We start from the raw sequence: 12,955 nt of genomic DNA, 5'->3' as shown, positions 1-12,955 counted from the left end.
AAGATGAGCTGGTTAGAGATAAGCCTGCTGATCTCAATAGTCTCATCAGCCTTGCCAGTGATGTTGACGAACGCCTCCGTGAGCGCAGGAGGACCAGGGCACATTCACATCAAGGCTCCTCGCGTTTGACTCCCACTCTCTCGTCCATCTGAGACTTTCGGTTCAGACTCAGGTGCTGAACCAATGGAGGTCGGCCGACTACGTCTGTCTGCTGCAGAGAGGGAGCACCGGAGGACCAAGGGTCTCTGCATGTATTGTGGCCAGAGGGGTCACATCAGAGACGACTGTCCCAATCGGCCAAAAGATTAGGCTCACCGGAGACCAGGGGATTCCAGGTGAGCCGAATCTCGTTCTCCCACACCCACCGGCCCTGATGGATTCAAGGTCCATCTTGACTGGCAGGGAGGGGCTCTCACAGTCGGCACCCTCATTGACTCCGGTGCCGATGGGAGTTTCATTGACCAGGAAGTGGCCAGTCAGGCTAACATTCCTCTCATTGCCTTGACTGAGCCCATTCCTGCTTTTGCTCTTGATGGACACAAGATCGGTCTTATTACTCACCAGACTGCACTCCTCAGGATGACTTTGTCCGGTAATCATGTCGAGGACATTCGTTTTTATGTGTTGCCGTCCCCTGGCACACCTCTCATCTTAGGCCGACCCTGGTTGGAGTTGCATGTCCCCCATGTTGACTACAGTACTGGGCGCATACTTAGTTGGAGTACCGCCTGCTACGCCCGATGTCTCCGTGCTGCTACCTACTCCACCTCACAGTCTCCGTCTGACACTCCCTCCCCTCCGGACCTGTCTACGGTTCCGCCTGTTTACCATGACCTGGGACACGCTTTTAGTATGGACCGAGCGTTCTCTGCCTCCCCATCGTCCGTACGACTGCGCCATTGATCTCTTCCCGGACGCAGCCTATCCCGCTAGTCGATTGTACAACTTGTCACTCCCGGAGAAGGCAGCCATGGACAAGTACATCTCTGAGTGCTTGGCCGAGGGTCTCATCCGTCCTTCTCGGTCCCCGATGGCAGCGGGTTTCTTCTTTGTCAAGAAGAAGGGAGGAGACCTCAGGCCGTGTATTGACTACAGGAGACTTAATACGATCACGGTCAAGAACAAGTACCCTCTCCCCCTCATCAGTTCCAACTTTGAGCCTCTGCAGAGCGCTACCATCTTCTTAAAGTTGGATCTTCGGAACGCCTACCATCTCGTCCGGATTCGTGAGGGGGATGAGTTTAAGACTGCGTTCAAGACTCCACGGGGGCATTATGAATATCTCGTCATGCCTCACCAATGCCCCTGTAGTCTTTCAGGCATTGATGAACGACGTGTTGAGGGACATGCTGGACATTTTTGTAGTTCTCTACCTGGACGACATCCTGGTGTTCTCCAGGAGTGAGGGAACACATCCAACATGTCCGCCAAGTCATCCAGCGCCTCCTGGAGAACCGCCTCTTCATCAAGGTCGAGAAGTGCACCTTCCACGCTCCCTCAGTAGAGTTTCTGGGATTCATAATTGAGGGTGGACAGACTCGGCCAGACTCACGGAAGATCCAGAGGGTGGTGGAGTGGCCTCAACCGACCAACAGGAAGCAGTTACAGAGCTTTCTGGGCTTTGCAAACTTTTATCGCTGCTTCATACGAAACTACAGTAGGGTGGCAGCCCCCCTCACAGCCCTTACTTCATCTCTGCGTCCATTTTCCTGGACACCTGCAGCCAGCACCGCTTTCGACACCCTAAAGAGGCGATTCACCTCTGCACCGATCCTGCTCCACCCTGACCCCTCAAGGCCCTTCGTAGTAGAAACGGATGCCTCTGACACTGGCATCGGTGCAGTTCTCTCACAACAATCTGACTCCGATGAGAGACTGCATCCCTGTGCTTTCTTCTCCCGCCGGTTCTCTCCAGCTGAGGAGAATTACGACATTGGCAACAGGGAGCTCCTGGCTGTTGTAGAGGCTTTCGAGGAGTGGCGGCACTGGTTGGAGGGTGCATAGTATCCCACCACTGTCCTGTCCGACCACAAGAACCTCACCTACATCAGGTCGGCCAGACGGTTGAACTCCCGTCAGGCACGTTGGGCCCTGTTTCTGGGAAGGTTCAACTTCACCCTGACGTACCGTCCGGGTTCCAAGAACTCTAAGGCTGACGCACTGTCTCGGATGCACTCAGCGGAGAGAGACCCTGGGATTCGGACACCATTCTCCCGCTTCCCAGGTGATTGGAGTGATCACCACGGATCTCGAGGCAGCGGTCAGGAGGGCTCAGTGCACTCAACCTGATCTGGGACTGGACCCCCCAACCGACTGTTCGTTCCTGATGCGGTCCGGTCCCAGGTTCTCCAATGGTGCCATGCCAGCCGGGTGGCTTGTCATCCAGGGATCACCCGCACCCTGTCATTTGTGCGCCGGAGATTCTGGTGGCCTACAGTGGTGGAGGATGTTCGGAGGTTCGTTTCTGCCTGCACGGTATGTGCTCGAAGCAAGGCGTCCCATCAGTCTCCTGCTGGTCTCCTGCGCCCGCTTCCTGTCCCGGGTCGTCCTTGGTCACATATTTCTTTGGATTTCGTCACCGGTCTTTCTCCGTCCATGGGCAACACCGTTATCCTCACGGTGGTAGACCGTTTTTCCAAGGCTGTGCACCTCGTGGCCCTCCCTAAGCTACCTTCTTCGAGGGAGACCGCTGAGTTGCTCATGGAACATGTATATCGCCTACACGGACTCCCAGCCGACATCGTCAGTGACCGTGGCCCCCAGTTTACCTCCCAGGTTTGGAGGGCTTTCTGTAGGGGCATTGGCGCCACCATCAGTCTCTCCTCCGGGTATCACCCGCAGACAAATGGACAGGCGGAGCGGGCCAATCAGAACATGGAGACAGCCCTCCGATGCGTTTCTGCTCTTCATCCGTCATCCTGGAGTAAGGACCTGCCGTGGGTGGAGTACTCGATGAATACCCTTGTCTGTGATGCCACTGGTATGTCACCCTTTGAGTGCTCTCTGGGATACCAGCCTCCCCTGTTTCCGGCCCAGGAGACGGAGGTTGCCGTCCCCTCGGTGCAAGCCCACCTACAACGATGCCGGAGAATATGGAGGACTGTCCGTGCAGCCCTACTAAGGTCAAACACCCGTGCTTGCCGAGGGGCCAACCGTCGGCGCACCAAGGCCCCGCAGTACAGGGTGGGTCAGCAGGTGTATCTCTCGTCGTCTGACCTGCCACTACAAGTGGAGTCCCGGAAGCTGGCGCCCCGGTTCCTGGGACCTTTCAGGATTGAGCGTATCATCAATCCTGTTGCTGTGCGTCTCCAGCTCCCTTCCTCCATGAAGCGGGTCCACCCAGTATTCCATGTCTCCAAGATAAAACCCATCTCTTCATGTCCCTTGACACCTCCACCCCTTGCTCCCCCTCCACCACAGATGGTCGATGGGCATCCTCAGTGGACGGTGCGGCGGCTAATGCGAGTGCGCCGTTGTGGTCGTGGGTACCAATACCTGGTCGACTGGGAGGGGTATGGACCTGAGGAGCGCAGTTGGGTCTCCCGGGGCCTCATCATGAGTCCTGAGCTCCTGCGAGAGTTCTACAGGGATCATCCTGATGCACCTGGAGGGTCGCCAGGGGTCTCCCGTAGAGGGGGGGGTCCTGTTACGGTTTCGAACCCGCCACGGGGTTCGAACCCGCCACCTCTGCGTTCTGCGGCTGGAGTTCCTGTGCGCTATCCACTGCGCCGTCCACACGCTCACTCAGGCTCATCTGAGCCTTCCTCCCTGGTGACGAGCTGACTGGGCGTTGGCACTGCACACCTGCTCTCAATTAGAATCAACTCCAGAGACTACAAGAACCCGGTCTTCACTCCTGCTCCTCGCCAGATCATCCCATAGACTCACCTGGCAAGTACCAGGAGAGGCTTTGAGCTACATTGTTGCTGTCCGTACGTTGTAGAGCTGTTTTCAGTACTTTGCTGCATTTTCTTCTGACACCTTTTTTTCACTCCAGACCTGCCGTGCCACGACCCCCTGCCTGGACTCTGACTACTCTTCCGAATGCCCCTAAGTATATTTTATATCTTATAGATCTACCTGAATACGTATGCTTAACAACAGCCTGTGAGTTTTATGTATTCAGGTAGATTTATAGATATATAGAGATATACATCTATTTTGCCTTGTTGGACATTAAAACGCCTCGTTAGGCATTACCTCATTCCCTGCCTTCGGAGTACTGCATTTTGGGTTCAGACACCACTCAGTCCTAACAAAAATATTCCAACGAAAAACATATTAAGGGTGAGAAATGTGCACAAACAACATGTGGTGCTCATCCTTCAAAGAGATATAAAAGATGGAAATATGTTTCACTCTCATGCTATTACAGAAGTGGAGTGTTTGGTCTCTGGCATAACATTTGATTAATTTAAAATTATTTTTATTCTTAGATAACATACAATCCTTAGCTGCTGTGCTCTAACTCAATGCTTCCACCTAGCTTTTCAACCACAGAAGACACCTTGCTTTGGCGCAAGTGGTGCCACGCGCACACACCTACACACACGGAGCATCAACACTGAGCGAGTGCCTGATCAACATGTGAAATGAACAGCAATCAGCTTACAGCTGACAAAAAACGTGCAAAATCAAGGCAATCTTGAACGCATCGGACTTCATGCGCAGCGTTTTCTCCTGATGCGCCTGCGGACCCGAATAATCAGATAGAAGGGGCAAGAAATTATCTGGGGGGTTTTGGGGGGGGGGGGGCAACCACTCTTACCTTCCTGCACAGCCTGGAAAGGGTTGTTAGCCTCGATGAGTTTCACTGAGTGGGTGATTTTCTCACTCTGCAGAAGGTCATCGTTCAGACTCAGATCTGAGATGGCAAGTTGGAAAATCTCGTCATCTCTCGCAGAGTTCTCCTCGAAAATGGCACCTGTTGAATAGAACACTCGAGTAACTTGGAGAGAAAAGGCGGTGAGGTGTGAAGTGCTTTCATTACGGACATTGCCATTTCAGACTAAAATAGTTAGATGTATTTATGGCGGTCTATTGTATAAAGCGCCGTAAAGTGATGCATGATTGTTGTGACGATCGCGTTTTGTGTGGTTTATTTCGCCCTGAAGTTGCGCAACATGTGCGCCTGAGTGAGATTTCAGCACCGTGGAGAGCGACACTGCCACGTCACACAAACTCTGCTAATTGATGAATAAAGTAGCCAAACTTGGGAAATAAATGACGCTCCACAATAAACAATATAGGCCTGGGGGAGGCATACTGAAGCTTAACTGTCCCTGACTCCCCCTCCGCCCGCCCCCTCACTCCCCCCCCTTCTTCATCTGTTTATGGCATCAGCTGCTATGATGGGACGCACATATATCACAGAAAAAGGTTATGCGGGACATAAGCTAATATTATCTGGATGGAGTCCCACCTCTGTATTACGCCGGTGACTGAGCACCTGCTGCTCGCCAGACTGTTGCAGTAAACTGTGAACACCAGCAGCAGCAGCAGCAGCACCAGCAGCAGCAGCAGCTGCAGCATCAGCGGAGGAGCACTGAGACTGGATGTGTTCACAGTGACATTGACATTTTTATCTGAGATTGCAACGCCAGTAATGATAAGTGGCAACGCGGTACGTGCGCGTGACAGGGGGACATAAGCAAAAAGCAATTCGTCATGTGTGAGTGTGAATTCAAAACTGTAAAAATGTAATGCAATGTTCAGGGACAAACGGATCAGATTCATTTGCACGTCGTGATGAGTTTAAATCACTACTCGCCGCCCCTCATCATCATCATCATCATCATGGAGAGAAAAAAGCAGCTCTGGTTTGAAGTTTGAGAACAAAGAGGCTCTATGCGTCTTGCATCTCAAAACGAAACTCCACTCCGCCCCCCCTTCCCACCTCCCCTCCTCCCATGCCTGCCTTTTTTTTTTTGACATTGCAGTCACGTTCCGGTGAAAGTTGAGGCTTGTCGGGAACAGAGAAGAGGCAGCTCTGTCTTAAAAAGCCTCAGTCGTTTGGCTATTGGACATTAATGTCGTCAAAGCGTCTGTAGGACACCGAGCCTCTCACTGTCGTCCGTGTTTTGAATACACAATTTACGATTTACAGGGGTTAGAAGCAATGTCTGCAGAAAAAAAGGGCTTATCAATAAATAACTGCAATAGATAATAAGAAAAAAGCCGTGGCAGTAAAGGACAGCGGTGTGGTCGTGTACAAAACGACAACTTTTAAACTCGCCTGAGAGTCAAAGTGTGGCTGAAACACAGGATGGAAGCTGAATAGACTGTGTATCCCGCCCTCTCTCCAAAACCCTGTGATCAACGCAGTATGTGCGGGCTGAGCTTTACCCCCGCGCGCTTTGCCTTTGACACCATGTCTAGCCCAGCAGCATGTTGTTTTATCGGACGCTTACCGATGTGTATGATGGAGTCCGCTTTGGTCAAATTGCATTGCAATATCCACAAGGAAAGGCAGATCAGCAGCAACTCCATCTCGGGATTTCAGCGAAGCGGCTCATCCAAGCTCTGCTCGACTGTCCTATGCTGTCCAAATAGAGCACCCGAAAGAAAAAAGGAAAAGAAGAAAGAAAGAAAAAAAAGATGATCAAAACCCAGTGCAAAACAGAAGCGCGGTCCTCCTCCTGGCAGACCAGATCCGCATGAAACCTCACAGAATGATATGCGCTCTCTCTCTCTCTCTTTCTCTCTCTTTTTTTTTAAACCAGCAAAAACAAGCCGACCGCAGGAAGGTGGGCTCAAAAAGACGAGGAAGAACCGACGGGGACCCGAGGTAAGACTGAAAGGACAGGTGGCCCGGTGAGAGAACCGGCGTTACCTCTCTCGCTCTCGCCTCTCCCCCTGCGCTCCCGCGTCTAAAGCATGGCAAGCAGCACACACACAATGTGGAGGAGGGACACCCCTCTAACTACACACGGAGAGACGCTCACACACACACACACACACACACACACACACACACACACACACACACACACAGAGAGAGAGAGAGCGAGAGAGAGAGAGAGAGAGACACACACACTCGTCAGTTCTGTCTCGATCACGTGACTGCAGAGACTTCACGACTCCGGCTGCTGTCCCGACAAGCCGGGTAGAAATTATTTGGACTAGCCGGAGAGAGACGCATGAAGGGCCGATATACACACATGGTGGGAGGTTACAACAAGTCTATTAGCCTGCATGCGCCTCATTGAAAAGACAAACAGGCGCGTGACTAAAGCTCACGCGCAAAAACAACCCAAGCCTATAGATCCGGCGGTGCACAGAGTATACTTTTGGAGAAGTTGGTGTTTTTCGGGGATGATTTGCGGGCGCGGAGCGGCGGAGTCACGTTGCCGGCGCACTTCAGAGGCGACGGAGCGCAGCCGGTGTGGCAGAGAAAAGGATTTACACACCGTGTTCCTCGGCGAGGGCTGATGGATGAGGGACAGGCGTGACAGGAGCCACGACGCCTGACTGCGCAGGGGAACAGCTGGACTATAGCCTACCGGAAGAGCTTTTCACAGAGAAAAAAGAAACACACATGTTCTCATCGTTTTGTCCTCGTTGCATGACTTGATCGATTCAGTGATTGATGATTGAGCTAAATGTATGGCCTCGTTTTGATCGCAGGATTGTGGATATTTTGTAAGGTCGTTTTCTGTGTGAATCAGACTAGTGGCAGTGATTCGTACACGTCTCACAATGTGTGAGCACTGCAAGGCGTGTGCAGAGCCCGTGAAGAAGAGGAAGATGCGGTGCGAGAGACGGAGTTTGTAGATGGGCATGATCTTACAATTAAAGGATATTTCTCGTGACTGCAAAAAAACAACGGAAATATCTCTTAATTGTTTGGTTAAGTCTGTCAGAGGCGCAGAACACACACTTTCAGCACCACCGGCAGCGGACAGCTCCTTTCCTTCCAAGAAAAAGAAAAAAAAGCACCTGTAAACCAAACAGTCAGAGATCTCCCCGACTACTGAATGCCTCCATGCTTGTCTCCTTGTTTATTTCTCTCTGGTGACTCATTTCAACATTGGAAGGAAGCCATACTAATAAGATAATGTGTTACAAAGTGATTTCTTTCGACCATAAAACTCATTTCAGAGCATTTTCACGCCGGAGTCTCACATACTCATCTGGTTTTCATTGCAGCCGAGAAATAAACACCCATGTCTCCAAAGTTGTTGTAAAAAAATTACACACTACCCCTACTGGCCGCTCTTGGATACTGCAGCTTTTTAAAAATAATGATTTGTAATTAATCTCGGTGTGATTTAGATAAAAGAGGAAGTTGAAGATGGAATTTAAAACACATTGCGTTTGTGAACAAATGGTGTAAATAACTTTGATGTCTAAAAGTGGAGCATATAATTGATGTCTGATAATGCTAACCCACATCAGTGCCACATGTCAGTGTTTATAGGAGCAAACAAGAAACACATGGTATGAATGTATTATTGGCCTTTTAACCCAATTATAGTTTCCATAACACAGTAGCTCAATCTAGACACATTCCAAGGTAAAGGTTAACCTTAAGATCTGGGATTTAAACTGGCACGCATCCACAATAACATAAGCAATTCATCAAATCCGGGGGATAAGTCTTGGAATTGCATTGATCTATGAATCAATATGTTGCTGAGATTTCATCAAAGAGTTCTTTATTTTTTTACTGGCAATTCACGCTGGCTTCTTTCTTTGAGGTTTCTTGTTTTTATTACGACTGTTGGTGTAGATCTGCAGATATGTCATTCTCCCTCCCTCTCTCCCCATTTCTCTCCCTCTCTCCCTTTCTCTCTCTCTCTCTCTGTGTGTGTGTGTTGGGGGGAGGAGGGCGGAGTAATGCATGTGCATCTTGTGTAAACATTTGCATAATAATGATGAAGAATGATGAAAAATAAGATAAATGTTTCTCACCTGACCAACACCTCAGCAGCATGGAAGTCGTGTAATAACATTTCATTCTTTTATGGACTTAAGATATTTAACAATGAAATAAAGAAAGACTAACATGATTTATGTTTTGTTATGATTTACTATCTCAAAACAAAAAAATAAACTGTCACTCCATTGTTCATCATATTTAATACATATTGTAATCAAGTGAGACAGGCCAAGCCTCCATATATGGGCATATGAAAGTGTAAGTAAATATGTAACCATTACCATATTTCAGACAGGAAAGTTGAAAATAATATAAGTCTTATATTCTTTGCATATAGAAAGGCACTCATGCAATATTTTTAAATGAATATCACGGTTGCGTTTTGGTTCATGCATTACTAAGTAGATTCAATATAAAGGAGGAAATACCTTTCCATGGAAAGTACGCCATCAAATGGATAATTACCCATGTGTAGGTTCATTATGCCATTATTTGTATTTATTTGTTTAATTACAGGAACAATAAACATGCACGGGAAGATGTAATCCACAAAAAAAATTTGACAACAGATGTTTTAATCATACAAAACTAAAAGCACTTTCTATCTAAGATATTACATCATACAAAACATGAAATAAAATACTCTATGTTTAGTACGATATGGTTAGTGGTCAAATGATTGGTTATGTTTTAGCCATGAGTTCAACTGATGTAAAAACCAGAGCGAGAGAGGAGCATGTCCTATCGTGCTGGTTGTTGTCAGTTTGTAACTGCAATGGAGACTCCAGCCACATTGGGCCTGCTGTACAACACTGTTACCTCTGTGACCAGTGATGATAACTCAATGGCTATTTGTTCAATATTTTGAGACATATTTTCTATAAAATGGGCCAAATCATCTTTTTCCTGCTTGCCACCAATATTCAAATATGACAGGTGTGGGACAATCATACAGTGCAGCTTCGCAGCATCGGTTGACAATTGGTTCCTGATGAATTTGAAGTTCGTACAGATCCATTTGACTGTACGGTCGACCCCTTTCCACCCGCTGTGTGTACGGTGTGAGTTATTCATACCCGCTACGTTTGTGTTCTAAAAGCATCCCCAAACAATTATTTTAATATTCCCCAAAATAGTTGGCATCTGTCAGTGTTTTGTTACTTCAACTGCGGTTGTGGAGCACACCTTGTTCACCTCCATGGGTGTCAACTCGAGTTAGTCTCAAAGTTGCTGCAAACAGCCACCGAGACATCGGCGGGCATGCTCTCAGCAACAAAGGTGGAATTTCAATGTCACACAAACCTGAGTCATTCATGTTTACGGCTATGAGCAATGAAGTGAAATGGAAAGGCCAAAAAGTGAATTTTGATGAAGATGAATCGTCACATGCAGAAGTATCAAACCCCCATCCCCCCATCAAGAAACTGTTAAATACACTACCGTTCAAAAGTTTGGGATCACCCAGACAATTTCGTGTTTCCATGAAAACTCACACTTTTATTTATCAAATGAGTTGCAAAATGTATAGAAAATATAGTCAAGACATTGACAAGGTTAGAAATAATGATTTGTATTTGAAGTATTAATTTTTTTCTTCAAACTTTGCTTTCGTCAAAGAATGCTCCTTTTGCAGCAATTACAGCATTGCAGACCTTTGGCATTCTAGCTGTTAATTTGTTGAGGTAATCTGTTGAAATGTCACCCCACGCTTCCTGAAGCACCTGCCACAAGTTGGATTGGCTTGATGGGCACTTCTTGCGGACCATACGGTCAAGCTGCTCCCACAACAGCTCAATGGGGTTGAGATCTGGTGACTGTGCTGGCCACTCCATTACAGACAGCATACCAGCTGCCTGCTTCTTCCCTCAATAGTTCTTGCACAATGTGGAGGTGTGCTTTGGGTCATTGTCCTGTTGGAGGAGGAAATTGGCTCCAATCAAGCGCTTCCCACAGGGTATGGCATGGCGTTGCAAAATGGAGTGATAGCCTTCCTTATTTAAAATCCCTTTTACCTGGTACAAATCTCCCACTTTACCAGCACCAAAGCAGCCCCAGACCATCACATTACCTCCACCATGCTTGACAGATGGTGTCAGGCACTCTTCCAGCATCTTTTCACCTGTTCTGCATCTCACAAATGTTCTTCTGTGTGATCCAAACACCTCAAACTTGGATTCATCTGTCCATAACACCTTTTCCAATCTTCCTCTGTCCAATGCCTGTGTTCTTTTGACCATACCAATCTTTTCTTTTTATTGGCCAGTCTCAGATATGGCTTTTCTTTGCCACTCTGCCTAGAAGGCCAGCATCCCGGAGTCGCCTCTTCACTGTCGACGTTGACACTGGCGTTTGCGGGTACCATTTAAAGAAGCTGCCAGTTGAGGACCTGTGAGGCATCTATTTCTCAAACTAGAGACTCTAATGTACTTGTCTTCTTGCTGAGTTGTGCACCGGGGCCTCCCACTTCTCTTTCTGCTCTGGTTAGAGCCCGTTTGTGCTGTTCTCTGAAGGGAGTAGTACACACCGCTGTAGGAAATTTTCAGTTTCTTTGCAATTTCTCGCATGGAATAGCCTTCATTTCTAAGAACAAGAATAGACTGGCAAATTTCACATGAAAGTTCTTTTTTTCTGACCATTTTGAGAGTCTTATCGAACCCACAAATGTGATGCTCCAGATAATCAACTAGCTCAAAGGAAGGCCAGTTTTATAGCTTCTCTCATCAGCAAAACAGTTTTCAGCTGTGCTAACATCATTGCACAAGGGTTTTCAAGGGTTTTCTAATCATCCATTAGTCTTCTAAGGCGATTAGCAAACACAATGTACCATTAGAACACTGGAGTGATAGTTGCTGGAAATGAACCTCTATACACCTATGGAGATATTTCATTAGAAACCAGACGTTTCCACCTAGAATAGTCATTTACCACATTAACAATGTATAGAGGGTATTTCTGATTGATTTAATGTTATCTTCATTGAAAAAAACAGTGCTTTTCTTTGAAAAATAAGGACATTTCTAAGTGATCCCAAACTTTTGAACGGTAGTGTATACTGGCATGAATATATAAGTTTGACTGCTACACAGTGACCTCTTACTAAAATTGTTTCAAAGAAGAATAGATAAATATTTCCTTTATTCCAAATGATGGGCTTCTCTAATCAAAAGCCTACAGCACGAGTCTCGGCATGATTAATTGTTTCTATACAATAGCGCCTTTGCGTTCTGGGTCCTCAGTTACTTCTGATGAGTCCCATCTCTCAGTTTAATCTTACACTATTTACTAATGCATGGCTTTGAGCCAAGAACACTGCTGCCTGCTATTGCTGTTTATAGTGAAATGCACATGCCTGGCTCCTGAGTACTTTTATTAATATTAGTTATATTGTATTTTTCCTAAATCTGCTTTTGACTCCATGAAGGAGTCTATTTAAAAGGCTTCATTTAAATATAAGCGGTCATACAAAGTAATGGGTAATTCCATCTGTGTTTATCGTGTTTGCCCTTATCCTTGCACACAGGGGCATGATGTGATAACTAGTGGTGTGCTGTAGAATCACTTTTAATGTAATCACTTCATTAGTCTATATAGCTAAGAACTGGACAGAACCAGCAGCAAGCATTAAACAGTACTGTATGTCATAATTAATTTCTTGCATACATACATATGTTAATATCACTAAGGAATACACAGAGAGCTCCACGACTACAGAAGTAAGTTGGCGTTTTCATAAAGTGGTTGGTTTACTCGAAGAATAGCAAGGCATGACACTTTAATATCATGAGTTGACTGAAGAGTCTGTCACTGTGAAGTTGGACCCGTCCATTCAATTGTGACACTGGATGCAGATAGATGAAGCCCCTGCAGAAATTTGGAAGGGGGTTAACTCTCAGACAAGTTGAAAATCCATTCATGTCGAGCAGAACTGTGGATGGAATAGCAATAAGTATCTGCAGGACTAGAGGTGAATAAGCAAGACCAAATACACAGCCTGAGGTAACATTATAGATTAATCATGTTATGGGAGAACAAGCACAACCTCCGTCACAGACTCTGAATTCCAATGAGTGAATT

The 12,955-nt window shown here is 47.1% G+C and overlaps 1 protein-coding gene across 1 annotated transcript in view; it reads right to left on the bottom strand.

Annotated features, from left to right (window-relative positions):
• LOC130207291 (glutamate receptor ionotropic, delta-1-like) overlaps positions 1–6,563 on the bottom strand; it is a 131,732-nt gene extending 125,169 nt beyond the window's left edge. The window contains exons 1-2 of the mRNA XM_056435816.1: positions 6,411–6,563; positions 4,769–4,924 (exon numbers count right to left, since the gene is read on the bottom strand). Coding sequence (XP_056291791.1) covers positions 4,769–4,924; positions 6,411–6,489 — 235 coding nt within the window. The 5' untranslated portion in view covers positions 6,490–6,563. The remainder of the gene's footprint in view (positions 1–4,768; positions 4,925–6,410) is intronic.
• Positions 6,564–12,955: the final 6,392 nt, after the last annotated feature.

Source organism: Pseudoliparis swirei, chromosome 17 (genome assembly GCF_029220125.1).
Source record: "Pseudoliparis swirei isolate HS2019 ecotype Mariana Trench chromosome 17, NWPU_hadal_v1, whole genome shotgun sequence".
Lineage (NCBI taxonomy): Eukaryota > Metazoa > Chordata > Actinopteri > Perciformes > Liparidae > Pseudoliparis > Pseudoliparis swirei.
Note: the sequence above shows the minus strand (reverse complement) of the source record. Positions and strands in the feature narration are given on the sequence as shown.